The 14,613-nt window shown below is 32.6% G+C and overlaps 2 protein-coding genes across 3 annotated transcripts in view; one reads left to right on the top strand and one right to left on the bottom strand.

The window, feature by feature from the left end:
* The first annotated feature begins 721 nt into the window (after positions 1 to 721).
* Positions 722 to 5,235, top strand: LOC143554050 (lipid phosphate phosphatase delta-like). Its single transcript, XM_077043909.1, has 8 exons — positions 722 to 936; positions 1,728 to 1,823; positions 2,007 to 2,081; positions 2,152 to 2,282; positions 3,009 to 3,112; positions 3,197 to 3,325; positions 3,717 to 3,832; positions 4,789 to 5,235. Exons 1-8 carry the CDS (start codon positions 766 to 768, stop codon positions 5,197 to 5,199), a joined length of 1,233 nt encoding a protein of 410 aa, XP_076900024.1. The 5' UTR covers positions 722 to 765; the 3' UTR covers positions 5,200 to 5,235.
* A 1,825-nt stretch (positions 5,236 to 7,060) lies between these two features.
* LOC143554072 (glutamine--tRNA ligase-like) overlaps positions 7,061 to 14,613 on the bottom strand; it is a 33,066-nt gene continuing 25,513 nt past the window's right edge. Inside the window, exons 2-22 of one of the 2 annotated variants that reach the window (XM_077043928.1) lie at positions 13,760 to 13,888; positions 12,524 to 12,646; positions 12,333 to 12,432; positions 12,151 to 12,246; positions 11,998 to 12,059; positions 11,232 to 11,411; positions 11,003 to 11,155; positions 10,858 to 10,913; positions 10,160 to 10,250; positions 10,006 to 10,092; positions 9,719 to 9,916; positions 9,301 to 9,399; positions 9,092 to 9,223; positions 8,872 to 9,008; positions 8,694 to 8,793; positions 8,519 to 8,614; positions 8,338 to 8,438; positions 7,814 to 7,919; positions 7,635 to 7,724; positions 7,411 to 7,540; positions 7,061 to 7,322 (exon numbers count right to left, since the gene is read on the bottom strand). In XM_077043928.1, coding sequence (XP_076900043.1) covers positions 7,228 to 7,322; positions 7,411 to 7,540; positions 7,635 to 7,724; positions 7,814 to 7,919; positions 8,338 to 8,438; positions 8,519 to 8,614; positions 8,694 to 8,793; positions 8,872 to 9,008; positions 9,092 to 9,223; positions 9,301 to 9,399; positions 9,719 to 9,916; positions 10,006 to 10,092; positions 10,160 to 10,250; positions 10,858 to 10,913; positions 11,003 to 11,155; positions 11,232 to 11,411; positions 11,998 to 12,059; positions 12,151 to 12,246; positions 12,333 to 12,432; positions 12,524 to 12,646; positions 13,760 to 13,870 — 2,343 coding nt within the window. In that variant the 5' untranslated portion in view covers positions 13,871 to 13,888 and the 3' untranslated portion in view covers positions 7,061 to 7,227. Of the gene's footprint in view, positions 7,323 to 7,410; positions 7,541 to 7,634; positions 7,725 to 7,813; positions 7,920 to 8,337; positions 8,439 to 8,518; positions 8,615 to 8,693; positions 8,794 to 8,871; positions 9,009 to 9,091; positions 9,224 to 9,300; positions 9,400 to 9,718; positions 9,917 to 10,005; positions 10,093 to 10,159; positions 10,251 to 10,857; positions 10,914 to 11,002; positions 11,156 to 11,231; positions 11,412 to 11,997; positions 12,060 to 12,150; positions 12,247 to 12,332; positions 12,433 to 12,523; positions 12,647 to 13,759; positions 13,898 to 14,613 lie in introns of both variants that reach the window. The other variant, XM_077043927.1, reaches the window with a different exon arrangement.

Genomic DNA, 14,613 nt, shown 5'->3' with positions numbered 1-14,613 from the left:
GAACCGGGTTTTTCCAATACCCGAAACCGGGTATTTCAAATACCCGATATATACCCGAAAAATACCTTAAAAATAACCGAAAAAGATCACTAAATAGTGCAACCTTTTAAAAAATCCAATTTATACATGATAAATACCCGGAAAAAAACCAGAAAAACCCCACAATTAGGGTTTTTTCAATACCCGAAAATAAGGTATTCAAATACCCGATTTTAGAATACTCGGTTCTATACCCGACCCGAACCCGATGCATAGGGTATGGTTTTAGAGGCAGTTGCCGGACCCAAACCCTACCCGGTTATTACCAATACCCGATTTTCCAATATCCGGTTCTATACCCGAACCCGGGTATTTAAAAAACCCGATTTGTGCATCTCTGCACCGAATTAGATATAAAAAATTCTCCATATCCATGGGCCGTGCCTCCTTTCGGAGTTCGTAGCGTCCAATATAAATCATCGTCACATTGTCAATTAAACCAGGTTTAATTAATTAACAAACAAAATATCCCCAATTTATTTATTAATGCAAAAACAATAATCCCTCAAGTTGCAAAAACATTGGCCTCCAAAATCCACATAAAAAAGGGTTTACTTTTGTACTCTTCCTGATTTGCTGCCGACTGGTTTCAAATTCTTCCCCAAACAAGTCATAGTCAATCTACGGTCATTCCCAGGCTCTTATTATATTATCGAATTTCATCATGATTTGATCGTTTCATTTGGGCGAAAGAAAACATAACCAGAGGAGAAACAATCAAATCAAATGGAGAGCAGCATAATAATACCCGCATGGCATGTGACGTTTCTGGTAGGTGTATTGACGTGGGTCGTTGGATCTTCGGTGTTTAATGTCACCCACATAGTTAGATCCTTTCTTCAACCCTGGGTCTCTCGTCGTGTTATCTCCGGCACTCCCTTTATCCTCAACATCCAGGTTATTATTATTATTATTATTATTATTATTATTATTATTGTTTCCGTAATTGAATGCTTGATTATGTTCAATTTTGGATTGGGGATTTTGTGGGTTTGTTTATGATTCCAGCAGCATTGTATGGATCTGTGTTTAATTGCATAAATTGGGTTGTTATTGAAACAATTTGGACGAATTCATGTTGTTAATCTTGTCAATTTGCATATTGTTAAGATGGGTTATTGATTTCTTGCTTTTGGTTTTTCATGGGTGTTACTAGTTACACCTTGGGGTGCGAACAGGCCGAGCTGCTTGCGAGCCACTCGATAAAAAGCTCCAAACGAGTTGAGCTTTATATAGTCCAAGCTGAACCCGAGTGTCAAATAAAACTCATTTAGTTATCGAGCCCGACCTAGAGCTGAGCTTAGGCTTGTTAAGGATTTTCAAAAAAAATACTATAAAAATTCTTAATTTTTTAAATATAAGTTAATTATTAATAAATTAAAAACGGATGAAGCTTGAGACCGAGCCGAGCACTAACTTGAGAATACGACTCACCAACCGAGTTCGAGCTTTAGGGAAATAGCTTGAAATGAGCCTAGTTCGACCTTTAAATAAATAGCTTGAAATTAGCCAACTTCGAGCTTTAGAGAAATAGCTTGAAATGAGCCGAGCTCGACCTCGAGTTCTCGTAAGTCGAAACGAGCCGAGCTCGGGTTTGGCTTGGCTTGGATCGTTTACACCAACTTGCTTGTTTTTGTTCTTGAATGATTGATTTTGACCTAATTTTTATTTTTTTCCAATTTATGCAGAAAAACCAGCATGGTTTTTGGGATGCATTCTTCTCTGTGTTATCTTGTGTTGTATCTGTGCCTTTTTATACGGGCTTTCTTCCCTTGCTATTTTGGGTAAACTCACATTCTATTTGTAACCTTAAATATTTCATCTTCTAGAAGAAACATATTTTCCTGATATAAAAAGCTTAAAAATTCAGCCTTATCTTCATCATATATATATATATATATATGTTTGTTCTTAAATATTCCTTTTGTTTCTAGCATGTATTGAATGGCGTTAGTTTTATGTTGTAGAGTGGGCACGGGAAACTGGCGAGGCAAATGACGCTTTTGATGGCGTTTTGTGATTATTTAGGGAATTGTTTAAAGGTATAAGTGTATAATTCTATTTTAGCTACTAACTATGTTATTTATGGTCAAATTTGCATGTGTTGTGTAGGACGTGGTGTCTGCTCCTAGACCTAAATCACCACCCGTTAGAATATTAACAGCCACTAAAGACGAGAAAGAAAATGCATTGGAATATGGATTGCCGTCTTCTCACACTCTTAATACTATTTGTTTATCTGGGTATGCAACAATTTTCAAATCTTGATGTTTTATATTAGGCATGTAAACGAACCAAACTTCAGTAAACTGTTTGGCAGGAAGTTTTTTTAGTGTTCATTTATTTAATACACGAATGAATATGAACACATGTTTTGAGTGTTCAGTTATGTTTGTGAACACTTATTTATGTCCGTTCATTTATTGACGCTCTGTTATGTTAGTTCGTTTACCTTTGTTTAACAGTCTTAAGTGTTCGTTATGTATTCATTTAAATTGTCAGGCTCATTTTGTCTAGTCTTATAAAGAATAAAATATCACCCATTTTTTTTTTATTTTTTTTCGGCCTGACGGTAGTAACAGATGATATTCATGTTACTTTTTATTGGGAAAGGCTAAGATGTGTTTGTTTATGTTCATCCATTTATGTTCTTTTAGATTTGTTTGTTTAAGTTCGTGAAGCGTTAGTTATAAACTACTAACGAACGAACATAAACGAACTTGAACACATTTCGTTTTTGTAAAAAACGAACACGAACACGTTCGTTTTTGTAACAAACAAACACGGACACGTTCATTTTCGTAACAAACGAACATGAACAAGAAAACCCTGTTCGTGTTTGATCGTTTGTCGGCTAAAGTTAAACGAACGAACAAGAACATGCCCCGTTTGTGTCCGTTTACATGCCTATAATTCATGAATACTGGTATCTCATTTTTTTTCAAATATTTTTTTTCCGGTAATTACAGGTACCTCTTGCACTATATCTTTTCATGCCATGAAAACATTGATGCATCATATCAAGTAGCCGCATTTGCATTTACTTGCTTGTTTGTATGCCTTATTGGCCTCGGTAAGTTGACAAAGTTTCAACCTTTTTTTTGTAATGTTTATTAACAATTCTCTATTAATATCTTTTTCTGTTCTTTTTTAATAGGAAGAATGTATCTTGGTATGCATAGTTTGATTGACATATTGGGTGGTCTTATTCTTGGATTGACGATTCTTGCGTTTTGGCTTCAAGTTCATGAATACGTCGACAATTTTGTAATTTTAGGAAAAAATGGTACGCTTATTTATAAAACGACCCATCTGACCCGTAACATTTGACTTATTTTCATTTTTGAAAGATACGCTTTCTTTAAAACGACCCATCTGACCCGTAACATTTGACTTATTTTCATTCTTGAAAGATATTTTGGATATTTAATGACACGCACATGCGTGTTACACACAGTCAAACATAATAAAGGAATCTTGTACACCATAATCAGTGTAATTATAATGTTACAATGGTTATTAGTGGATAAATAGGTAGGTAAGAAACATCTCAAGGAAGCTGTTGTTTTAATGATGGGATGAGCAATGATGAGAGTTTTGACCAAATTTACTTTATTTTTAGCTTAACAAATTAAATTTATTAAAAAAACTAGTAAAGCTTTAATTTTTTATTGCAGTTACATCCTTTTGGATTGCACTTAGCTTCTTGTCACTCTTCGCCTACCCGACACCTGAACATCCAACTCCGAGTTTCGAGTTTCATACGGCTTTTACTGGCGTCACATTGGGAATTGTAAGAATACATATTTATTTTATGTATATCCATTGCGTGAAAATGGCAATTATTTCTTATTGAGATACCTAATCTAAATAAAATTCAATTTTGAATGTGTTTTTTTTAACTAATTGGTTATTTTTTATACCAAAATTTAGAAGTTTTAAAAATAAATGCTTAAAAAATAAAAGTAATATGTAAACGATCGAACACAAACAACTAAACAAACGAGGTTTTCTTGTTTGTGTTCGTGCGTTAAGAACATGATCATGTTCGTCTTCGGTTATTAACAGTATGAAAGGACAGTTCACGAATGTAAACAAAAGAATATAACTGACTATAGATTATCAAACATAACCGAGATTAAACCAATTAAAAGTAAATGTGAACAACAATGTGTTGGCCAAAATGTTATTAAAACTAGGCTAAGTTGTAGAGAAAAGATAGAATACAATAATTGCTTAACGTACATTAGGTACAAGAATACTTATATTCATGAAATCGATCCATGAAATCACATCACAAGATCTGAAATCGTCAATACATATCCAATTAATCATTGGTTCACCGAAATAAACAGCTTTGGATCGTTAATCGATCAATTTTTTACTTTTCTTCACGAAAACCGTTTTGAGCGTTTTAATATTTTTGGCTGAGCGTTTCAATATTTTTGGCTGAGCATTTTAGTATTTTTGCCTAGCGTTTTGATTTTGCCTTTGAGCGTGATTCGCGTACGTTAAGGATTATTGTACGTTATTCTGGCCCTTAAGTTGTAAACTTGTAATGGGCCTAAAAAATTTAAATGAATATATCAATGAACATAGAATGTTCATGGACAAACGAGAGATGTGTTTATGTTCTTTCTTTTAAGTTCACGAACAGAACGCTACTAAACGTTCGGTTAGTTTACAGGCGTACCTATAATCATCATCTAAATTGCACATCTAAACAACCCTAATTTTGGTATACTCCAGGTGACAGGTGTCCAACAAACTTACCACCAATTCCACCACGAAAACGTGCCACGTGTATTCACACCGGACCTCGGGATCACCGCCTTTGCTGGCAGAAGCCTAGTCGGCATCCCCACCATCCTGCTTGTTAAATTCTGCAGCAAAGCTTTAGCAAAATGGATTCTACCAATTACAGCTAGTGCACTGGGCATCCCAGTCAGATCGTCGGGCTATGTCCCAGCTTTGACTGGTCCTTTGGCGGTCAAAAAGTCAAATGAAGTCAAACAGTCAGGTGGGTATCTGCAAAAAATGTTTTTTAGCAGGCAGGAATCGTTCGATGTTGATACGGGCATTCGGTTGTTACAATATGCTGGTCTTGCTTGGTCTGTAGTTGACCTTGTTCCTTCTTTGTTTTCACAACTTAATTTGTGATGTATCATTATTTTTATGAGGATTTTGAGATATAAAAGGTGTAATAGGGTTATTTAACTTTGTTTTGGTAGATATGTTTTATAATATTTTATAAGTCTATATAATTCATGTAGTATGACTTTATAACTTGTACTATGAAATTATTTTTTCCAACTTTTAATTAGTTTACTTTGATGCATTTGACCTTTTTTTTTTTTTTTGAATTTTCTTAGCACCAAACATGTGTCAAAAGAATCTGATACAACTTTTATGGAACTTTTCAAATAAAGATGTTATTTCAGTACTTTGGTTATGTCTTTTGGTTGATTCCTTGTGAAGTTGTGAGCAACTTAAATATACGAGGCTTGACCAAGGCATTAAGTTACCGAATCTTAAATAAGCATATTTTTGCATGAATATATTAAGTTTTATTTTATATAATCTTAATCTTAAATATATATATAAACGAAAAGTCTCTAAAATCTCTCTAGCCATCGTATTGCTTTATTTGTAAGTGGAGGCTTTTCATGCATTTGACCCGAATTCGCGGGTATGAGTCTCATCAAACTCAGATAGCCCTTAAACGAGTTATAATATCTCATTGAATTAAAAAATTAATCTCACGAAATATTAAATATAAATCTTATAAAGCAGGGATATACTAAAAATTAATATCATATTTTTGGTATAAAGATATTATTTATAATTAAGAATCAATGGTTAAAAAAAGACATAATTACAGAAATAGTGTTTTATGTTTGTACCAAATTTCATTCATTGTCCCTTATATTCAAAAGTGATATGTTTTATCCTTTACGTTTACAAATCCAACAACGTTTGTCCTTTAACCATAACCCAGTTAATTTTTTTCGTTAAGTCAGGACATGTGACTTGCACTTGAGGGCAAATTGATCATTTTACCCATAAATATTAATAATTAATTAAAAATCTAAAAATACATAAAAACACTCTTTCTCCCACTCTCTTCTACGATTCCACCACCACCTTCAAACTCACCATATTTAATTTATAAACACATAGAGCCTAAAAGGCACAAGTGGAAGCTAAAAGGCACAAATGGAAACCAAATTACAAAATGGAAGCTTAAAGGCACAAATGGAAGACAAAACGCACAAATGGAAGCTAAAAAGCACAAAAAGAGCCTAAAAGGTACAATAGAAGACAAAGCGCACAAATTGAAACCAAACAAAGAAATGGAAGCTGAAAGGCACAAATGGAAGCCAAAACGCACAAATGGAATACAAAATGGAAGCTAAAAGACACAAATAGAGCCCAAAAGGAAACAAAGAGAGCATAAAAGACACAAATGGAAACCAAACAAAGAAATACTAGCCAAAGGCACAAATGAAGCCAAACAAATAATCATTCGGAAGTAAAAAGAAATTATATTGTGACCCCTTGATTGAAAAGTTTTGGTTCTGTCAATGTGACCAAAGATCACTCAATAAGAAACCGAGATAAACCAACATGTACATCAATAATTCCATGGAAAATTCATCGTGAAGAACCAGAGGGATGGAGCTTCCTTTATATTCCGTGTTTTCACATGGCCCGCTCCGCATGGTCTAAGAAGGAAGATTGATGAAATAGTAATGTAAAACTGGCATGGTTAAGTGCATTCCATGAATGAACAGTTAAAAGTAAAGGGTAGTTATTTACATACAAATAAACGCTGGCACTAATTAATTATAATCAATTACCTATTGAACGAACGACGATTTGAGTTCATCGATAGTTGAACCGCAATCAGAAACCGTCCAAATTTTGCCGAACCATAATTAGGTAATTCATTTCATTTCAAGAGAAAATAAAAGTTTAAAAAAAATATTTTAGAGCCTTTTAAAATATTGGCAACAAAAAATTTACCCTTTTAAATAACAAACTTACTCTTTTAACCATTAACACACAAGACATTAATTCCCTATCAAATAATTTAAAAAAACAACCAATTTTATAATTTTTACTTTCATTTCCAGACAAAAAAAAGTACGAATAACGTAAGAAGACAAACAAAGTCATACGATTCATCTACTTCCCCGTTTTCCCATAGTTGTCTCGTAACATAACCGTCCTGTTGAAGATGAGCTTTTCGGGTGTCGAATCCTTATCAGCCACAAAATATCCTGCCATAAACAAACCCATATTTCAAAAACAAAATTCTGAAATAATAATTAGTGATTTATGCAACAACAAGAAGGCTCTAAAACTTACCAAGCCTTTCAAACTGGAACTTATCGTCTACTTCAGCAAACTTGAGTGGCGGTACAGCATACGCACACGGTATTATCTCTTTCGACCCGGGATTTAAATCATCAAGCCAGTTATCAAGTTCTCCAGGATTCTAATTCAAGTATAAACATAATCATTACTTTATTACTTTAACTAATGCTGTTGTTTTAAAATGATATGCCCGATCAATAATATAAATCGCTAACCTCTGAAAGAAACAGTTTATCAAACAGCCTGACTTCCACCTTCAACGGGTCAACCCCCGGTGACGGCTCGGCAACCCAATGAAGAACCCCCTGCACACCCAGAGTATTATTATTTTTATATTTATTTAATAATAATATATATAAACCAACTAAATGTTAATAATGGTCAAAAAATATGCCTTTGGTTTTGTTTTCTTGAAAGGATCATACTCGGCGTGGATCTCGACAACCGTCTTTTGGTCATCAAAAAGCACCACTTCAGTACACTTGATAGGAAACGCGTATCTGCATTGAAATTATTATCATTAATAATATATATATATATATAGGGTGAGGTTACTGTACAATAATTGCTTAACGTACAATAGGTACGCGAGACGCTCAAAGGCAAAAAAATTCTAAAACGCTCGGCCAAAAACCTAAAACGCTCAAAAACGGTTTTCGTGAAAAAAAGTAAACAATTGATCGATTAACGATCCGAAACTGTTTTTTCGGTGAACCAATGATTTATTGGATATGTATTGACGATTCCGCGATGTTGGGATGTGATTTCATGGATCGATTTCGTGAATATAGGGTATTCGCGTACCTATTGTACGTTAAGGTATTATTGTATTCTATCTTTTCTCTCTCTCTCTATATATATATATATATAATAAATTAATAATTAAAAAAGTTAATTATATAGGAATTGATATTGCACCTGAGCAGGACCGTCTTTCCAGGAGCAAGTCCATAGTAGTCTTTTGAATCTTTCATCCTAAAGTCGGATTGCTCTATATAAACAACATTCGAAAACGGAACCTGAAAATGAAAGATAAGAATTTATTAAAATTATAATTATAGTTTTACATCAGAATACAAATAATGGGAAGAAAATTTACCTTGTAATAAGAAGATGCATCATCGTTTGGAGCATCGGGCCATTTCTTAGCATCAAGGTCTATTACTGAATTCGGTTCAAGATTAGTTATAACAACCTACAACAACCACAATAAAACCTAAAGATTAGAACTAACTGCATAAATTATTAAATTTATTATATTAAAATATGCATACCTTTAACGGATGTAGCACAACCATTGCACGAGAAGCGGTTTTATTGAGTTCTTCACGCACATGATATTCGAGGCGTTCCAAACGGATCATACTACCATCACTGCGGACCAAAGTAAAACACAATTAATAACTACAAATAAATTAAAAGTCATGAATTAAAAATTGAATTTAAAATTACCTTCTAGTAATTCCGATTCCTCTAACGAAAGCATTTATTGCGGTTGATGTAACACCCCTACGCCTCAATCCTGCTAATGTCATCAAACGCGGATCATCCCATCCGTCCACATAATTCTCGGTCACAAGCCGATTCAACTACAAAGTAATTATTTATATATTTTTTAATGAAATTTGACTGTTTATACAACAGTTTTAAAATTTATAAAATATAAACTTACCTTACGCTTTGACATCACGGTATTGGTGATATTTAAGCGAGAGTATTCCCACACGTAAGGCTGGTAAAGACTTAGTGCATCCAGTAACCAGTAATATGAAGCGCGTCTTGTTTCAAATTCAAGTGTGCAAAGCTACAAAAAAGTCAAAAACACATTAAAATATAATAGTGAATAAAAAACAAGTGAAAAGTGGGTCCCAGTTAACTAACCGAATGTGTGATGTTTTCAAGAGAATCAACAATGCAATGTGCATAATCGTAACTCGGGTAGATACACCACTTGTCTCCAGCATGTGGATGAGGAGTGAACTGAACAAATATAGGTCAGTCAAAATATTATTAATATTTTCAAGTCAAACTAAAATAATATATATTTTGTCGGAATGATAATACTCCCTCCGTCCCATTAAAAGTGTCCATATTTTCTTTTTTGTTTGTCCCATTACAAATGTCCACTTTTAAAATTTATTAGCCAATTTCCAAATTTACCCTTAAACACACACAACTAACATTAATAAACAATATTGATGAACCCAATTTCCAAGGGCATTATTGTCATTTAGTAAGAAAAAAAAGTAATCATTCAATCCACCTTAAACTTTGTGTTTTTCAAATAATACTATTGTACCTTGATTCGATATGCAATGAGGTCGTACATATTGAAATTATCGCTTTGCATATCTTGTTTCATTCTAAGTGTAGCTTTTCCTTCTTCAATCAAGCCATTTTTCATATCATTGAACAATTTAAGTGATTCCGAAATTGGCCGATCTCTCCATGGACTGTTCATCTTTTTCTCTCTATATTCTTTTATTTCATCACCAGTCTACACCAACAAAAAAATATAAATAAACAAATAAATTATCAGATCATGAGTTTGTTGCACACGAAGACAAAATATGGTAACTAGAAAACCTGGTGATCAACATAAGCATGACCCCTGCGTATAAGCTCGACTGCTAAATCATATAGTTCTTGAAAATAGTCACTGGTGTATGTGATCTGCAGATTTATAACTTAATTAGATTAAATGTTTTTCTTGATTTTGTCAATTAATAATTTTTTATACCTTAAAAGGTTTCCATCCCATCCAACTCACGATTTCTTCAATATGATCAGTATATTCTTTTTTCTCTGCTTCAGGGTTAGTATCATCATACCTACAAGTTATTAGATCTCAACTGTATAAGCTAAACTAAATTTTAAAAACAAATATATAGGATTAGGATCATGTGAGAACCATTTTGAAACTGAGAACTTTGAGAACCATTTTAGACCACAAAAAAAATTGTTTTTACAAAAATAAAAAATATATATATAACCAAAAAAACGTGAAAATAAAAAAAGTACAAAAACAAAAAAAAAATTTCAGCCCGGTTTCATAAAAAAATTAAAAAATAATAAAAACAAAAAATCGGTTTTAGCAAAATTATACATATATGTATAATACGTATTTTTTAATTTTATACAAGTTATTCTTTATATATGTACAATTAAGATACATAATAATGTACATATGTGTACAATATGTAACTCGAGATTAAATAAAAATATACATATGTGTATAATTAGGTTTTTTTTTTAATGAAACCGGGATGAAAAATAAAAAAATTTATTTTTTGTACTTTGTTAAATTTTGCGTTTTTTTGTTTTATAAAATTTTTAATGGGTTTTTTTGTGGCCCAAAATGGTTATCAAAGTTCTCAATTTCAAAAAGTTCTCTTAGGATCCTCACCCTATTTCATAAAAATTGAAAAACAGTCTTACCTCAAATAACAGCCACCGCCTCTTTCTTTTGCAAGACCAAAGTCAACAAACATAGCCTATTAATATGAAAAACAGTATCCATTTAATAAATGACAACATAATAATAACATGTACATAATTAAATTATGAAATAATAGAAATTTACCTTTGCATGACCTATATGCAGATATCCATTCGGTTCTGGTGGAAAACGGGTCAAAACTTGTCCACCTGTTTCCTTCAGATGCTTTTCCAATATTTCTTTTGTATTACAAGCTCTAAGCACAGGTCTATCACTGAAATATACTTCTGTATGAACCTGTAAAGCAACAATAAAAAAGTCAAAACATAATACAAATATTTAAAAAGGCGAGAGTAAATAATGTTAATACAACCTTATAATTCTCCTCTGGTGCAGGGAATATTAAATAAGGGTTGATTTCTTCTTCAATGGTAGTTTTTTCTTCTTCAACTTTCTCTTTAACAACTTTTTCTTTCTTCTTTTTCACAGGCTTCTCGTTATCAGCTTCGGTTTTTTCACCAAGTAGTTCATATAGTTTTGAATCTATCAGTTTCTGTTGAAAAGACACATGAAATTTAAATATTCATTAATCATTATGCAATCAAATATATGTCAACAAAAGGCTTTTTTGCACAAACTTTGAAAACACAATGCCCCCTCATTCGATTAACGTTAACAGAACAAACGATCGAACACTAACAATTAAACGAACAAGGTTTTTTTGTCCGTGTTCGTTCGTTAAAAAATGAACGTTGTGTACGTTCATTCGTTAACAGTATAAACAAACAATTCACGAACTAGCATAACTAAACATTGATGAACGAATGTAACTGAGCTATAGCCAATTAAAAGTAAATGTGAACAGCATGTTGAGCTTAAAAAGTTATACGAACTAGACTATAATGTAATGCGCCTAAAAATTTTGAATGAATATATTAACGAACAAAAACAAACGTAAACTAATGAACACAAATGAACACGCGAGACATGTTCATGTTCGTCCGTCAAACTAAATGAACAAAAAGCTTTGTTTGTCTTCGTTAGTTTACTAAATAATCGAAAATAAACAAACTTCCCGCCGAACGGTTCACTGAACGTTCAGGTTCGTTTACAAGCCTAAAGAAAAGTTAGTGATTTACCTTAACAATCTTTGGGTCGGCCCACGGCTGCTTCTTTCGTACATGAGCAAACAAATCACCAACTTAAGCCAATGATCAAGTGACACGTCAGATTCGCATTTCCACATAGAACCGTATAATTAGCGTCATAGTCATTATGAAATTAGAACTCACCATTTGTTCGGTATCGTTGCTCCAAAATAGCACTCTTTTTTTCTTCAAACATTTCATCAACAGTGCGTTCTATGTCTTCAGGGGAAACCTCAACCCCTGTTCAGATAAAGGATTGTATTCTAAATTTATAATAACAATTAACAACAAAGATATATAAAGTCAATAATAAAGTTCAAATATACCAACGCCACAAGCTTCTTCAAATTTACTAATATCAAGACCATCTGAGCTGGTGACAGTAAGAAATGCAAATGCAGCTTCTACCTGAGCTGGAGTTTTTATCTGCAATAAACAAGAGTATAAGTATTTTAATTATGCGAATAGATTTTAACATTAAACACATACTACTTAAAAGAATCAAATGAAGTGAAACCTTAGAAGAAACAATGTATTCCAGCAACTTGGGACGATGTACAAGAGCATTAGAAGGGAACTTTGTAGCAACCGTGTAAAGAAGATTGCCAATAAACCGTTCACATCCATCAGTGACATTTGCCTGCATATGTGTTATTAATTACATAAAGATGAGTGTGTCCTCTTATAAAGAATTATGCTTACTCATTCAATGTCCCCTTAACTGCTTTCAATAAACTAGTTAACTATAACAATATATTTGTATTCCAAGGGTCGTAGTTGTTCACTTGTTTGTGTTATATTACATATCGATTGTCAAGAAATGAAAAATTAAATGATGTTGCACTATGATAGTTATACTGGTTATAAACTTAAGTTCTGTTTCATAGAAATTAGGGTTCTTGATTCTACGCTAAGTTTATCAAATATAGGAAAAGAAGATACTTTTATATATTAAAACAGATTATTCTAGGTGTTGTGCCATTTGTATATCAATACCAAGGTACATGTAATCCAATGACACTACTTTTAACTATTCCAGATTCACTGATTCCTAAACATTATTTTCACACACAGGGCTGTAAACAAACCGAACCATTCATGAACCATTCAGCGGGAAGCTCGTTTATGTTCGTCTGTTTGATAATTGAACGAACATGAACAAAGTATTCCGTTTGGCAAGCCGTAAGCTTAACAAACAAACACGAATACAGGCCATGTCCGTTCAATTGTGTTTGTGAATGTTCGGTTATCTGTTCGTTTAGGTTCGTAAGTTACTTTCGTTTACATATATATGTTCATTTATTAGAATTTTACTATTGTTATTTTTATTTTTATTTTGAATTATGCTTATGATTACTATGTTACGCTTTTTTGAATAATAGGTGGTGTACTTCTGGACTTTTGGTGATTTTGTGTTCATTTAGTAATCATTATTATTCTCAAATTAATATATGTTCGTTTGTGTTTGTTTATGTTTTGTGTTCGTTAGTGTCCTTTAGTGTTCGTTTGCATCAGTTTACAAAATTAATGAACGGACACGGACAAACACGAACAAGCTCAATTGCGTAACGAAAAAAGTACAAACACGAACACAAAACTCCATTCAGTAAGCAAAGGCTTAACGGACGAACATGAACAAGGTCTCATCCGGACCAGTTCGGCTCGTTTATCGCCCTACTCACACATACGCAATGATGAACTAGAGTTCAGAATCAACTGCATGCAGTCATATTAGTACTAGCATGAAATATACCTCCTTAATCACTGCAATAAGATTGGAAGTGACTTTATTATTGGCAATAGTGTTTTCCGCCGTGCGTTTATCCAACCCGATCTTCAAAAACAAATCTAGAGCTTCCACCATCTTTTCACACCAAAATTACTCCAAAATCTGTACAATCCGATTTAGTTTGATCGTAAAATTCCATAATCAAATAACATCAATGTGCCAGTAACAAAATTATATGCACAATAACACTCGCAGTGTAAACAAGCCAAGCCGCTCGCAAGCTACTCGAGATCAACTCGCAAAAAGCTCGAATCGAATCAAGCTTAAACGAGCTCGAGCCTGACTATAAGCTTGTTTAACAAACAAACCCAAGCCTGAGCTTTAATTATCAAGCTCAAGCCTAAACGAGCCTATTATTTATATAGATTATACTTATATTAATTATATATAATATATATTTATTCAATCACTATTGTTATATATAAACTAATAAAAGTATGAAAAATGTAACTAAATAATATATATTATGTTTTATATTAAATTATTATTAAAAATATATTTGCATAATTTTGAATAGATATAATTTAATCAACAAATAATATAGGAGCGGACTCGAAATATAGAGATAAAGCTCGAAACGAGCCGAGGTCGAGCTCTCTGTAATTCAATCAATTATTCATATAGTTTTAATTCAAATTATCTAATATATAGTTATTCAATCACTATTGTTATATACATAAACTAACAAAAGTATGAAAAATGTAACTAAATAATATATATCATGTTCTATATTATTAAACTATTACTAAACACACACACACACACACACACACACATATATATATAACTTAATCAACAAATAATATATGAATCGAACT

Source organism: Bidens hawaiensis, unplaced genomic scaffold (assembly GCF_021521415.1).
Source record: "Bidens hawaiensis isolate Kalapana, Puna unplaced genomic scaffold, B.hawaiensis_p1.1 tig00017490_1, whole genome shotgun sequence".
Lineage (NCBI taxonomy): Eukaryota > Viridiplantae > Streptophyta > Magnoliopsida > Asterales > Asteraceae > Bidens > Bidens hawaiensis.
This window is presented reverse-complemented; position numbering and strand designations above follow the sequence as displayed.